Source organism: Malania oleifera, chromosome 3 (assembly GCF_029873635.1).
Source record: "Malania oleifera isolate guangnan ecotype guangnan chromosome 3, ASM2987363v1, whole genome shotgun sequence".
Lineage (NCBI taxonomy): Eukaryota > Viridiplantae > Streptophyta > Magnoliopsida > Santalales > Ximeniaceae > Malania > Malania oleifera.
Genome location: NC_080419.1, coordinates 97,628,698 through 97,630,729, shown reverse-complemented (window position 1 = coordinate 97,630,729; position 2,032 = coordinate 97,628,698). Strand labels below are relative to the sequence as shown.

General features: G+C 40.1%; 1 protein-coding gene across 1 annotated transcript; it reads right to left on the bottom strand.

The window, feature by feature from the left end:
* Nucleotides 1-774: 774 nt before the first annotated feature.
* On the bottom strand, nt 775-1,626 carry LOC131152376 (uncharacterized). The gene is made up of 2 exons (XM_058104224.1): nt 1,003-1,626; nt 775-896 (listed from the first exon to the last, which is right to left on the bottom strand). The coding sequence occupies exons 1-2, from the start codon at nt 1,338-1,340 to the stop codon at nt 839-841; spliced, it is 396 nt and encodes a 131-aa protein (XP_057960207.1). The 5' UTR covers nt 1,341-1,626; the 3' UTR covers nt 775-838.
* Nucleotides 1,627-2,032: the final 406 nt, after the last annotated feature.

Below are 2,032 nucleotides of genomic sequence, written 5' to 3'. Positions count from 1 at the left end.
CTTACAACCTCCCCTCCTTACAAATATGTTGTCTTTGAAATTTGCAATCTCTCATTTACGAACTCATCCACACAACCGATTACACATACCCGGCTCTAGGAAAAGCTGACGGCTACTTACAACGCAACCCCATCACAATACATATATACACTCGCTTATGGAGGAGGAATACCGTGGTTACATACATATACCGTCTCGGGAGTTCACAATAACACACTCTCAGAGACTAACCACCTATCACAATACAATAGTAGCATTATTCACACGTACTCAACTGATTCTACTATCCAAACTACCTCTTAAAACAATTGTGGATACTTTCGGCATATCTCCGCTCTCACTTCCCAAGAAGTTTCCTCAACCTCATGATTTTACCACAATACCTTCACTAATAGTATATCCTTGATACGTAACTTCTAAAAGAGCAAGTATATTCATTGTAACTCAACATCTCCTTGCATTCAAACTTCCTCATCTCTCTTGAATGCTGGAGAGGTCCCCCAGAAAGGGATTGGAGCCACCCAATGACAAAATCTCTTGGTGGGAGTGTACAAATGTGAGTATAGCAACAAATTAGCAAATTTTTAAGCAAAATTGAACTCTTCGATAAAATATTCATCATAAAAAGCATACTTTCTCATCAGCCCCAACACAAAATTAGGAAGTATAGCAAACCGAAAAAAGAAAAAAAGAAATCCACTAGGAAAGCAGCTGAGATCATGATTGGTTTTGTATCTCAAAACCATCTGCCTAACGTTTGGACTTCAACTAACAGCCAAGTGATTAAGGGAAAGAAAAGGAGTTACCAGACTATGATATCCTCATCTTTGCGTTCATACTATAACTCTTTCTCCGGCCGCCCCCTGTAGTCCCTCCCTATCAGAGAACCCAAGCCCCTTCATGGGTGATATAAGATAATTAATCCATCAAAACAAAATACATTAAACGAATCATGGTTGAATCAAGAAGATCAAAAGTGAGTGAGGAGAAAGACAAACATACTTAAATCGACCTAAATCGGTGGCCTGTTCTTCAATGCCGCAGATCCTCAGGCGTCCTTCTGGTAAATCGCTAAAGATGATTTTCACGTAGGAGGTGAAATCACTCGGTGTCAATGTCCGGCCTATCCAATTTGCGCCTCTATAAACCTTCAGAGTCGAAGGCGTTAGCGAAGTCCTGTACTCCTTTAAAAATTTAGCAGCCGGGAATTCTTCAGTTCCGCCGGATGAAACGCGGATTGAAGCAGCGGCAGTATAGCCGCCCTGATCCGCTTTGATTTCGACCACATCATTGGTTCGATTTTCAAGCACAACAATTCGGGATCCTGGCCTAACCGGCATGGCGTTTGGCCGGTTTGGGATCAAGGGAAGAAAAAGGTGCAAATGTGGAGAGAAAGAAGCCCCCCTAAGTCACCTAGTGGTAGAAAACTTTTTTTATATAGAATTAAACGAACTAAATTCTAATGGGCATCTGCAACAAGATCTAGACTTCTGGAAAGTATGTTGAGGCGGATCAAAAAAGCCAAATGATTAGATTTCTGACAGCCCAAATCGATGATGCTCAAAACAAGCCACCAACCCTAACACATGATATTCAGGAAGAAGAAGAAGAAGAAGAAGAGATATAGCATGGAACACTAGACGTCGGAAGAAGAGATCAGCTTAACTACTTTTCAAAGTCAGCTGGGAAGGACTCCCGCCACGGAGCGACCCTACTACTCTACCAAGTCAAATGTCTCCTTATTCTTTTTCTCCTTCCCTATTTTTTCTTCTTCCTCCTTATTTTTTCTATCTTTTCTTAGGTTGATGCAAATGGAGGAAAGTCAAGCTTGCACATTTGGTGCTTGATCATAGGAAAAGTAATTAACAACTAGTTATCAATGATTTTATCTGAAATTTTACTTTTTAACCAAAGTCTACTCTCTCTCTCTCTCTCTCTCTCTCTCTCTCTCTGATTTTTCAATCTTCTTTATCGTGTATTTTATCAAATTTGTATTATTGTCTTTCCAAAAGAAAAAAGTTTGTATTGTCAA

What these genes read in the sequence shown, in the direction of transcription:
- LOC131152376 (XM_058104224.1), bottom strand. Translation starts at nt 1,340, where the DNA reads ATGCCGGTTAGGCCAGGATCCCGAATTGTTGTGCTTGAAAATCGAACC. An exon ending in ACCGATTTAGGTCGATTTAA is followed by an intron (nt 897 to 1,002) that starts GTATGTTTGTCT and finishes TCACCCATGAAG; the next exon opens with GGGCTTGGGTTCTCTGATAG.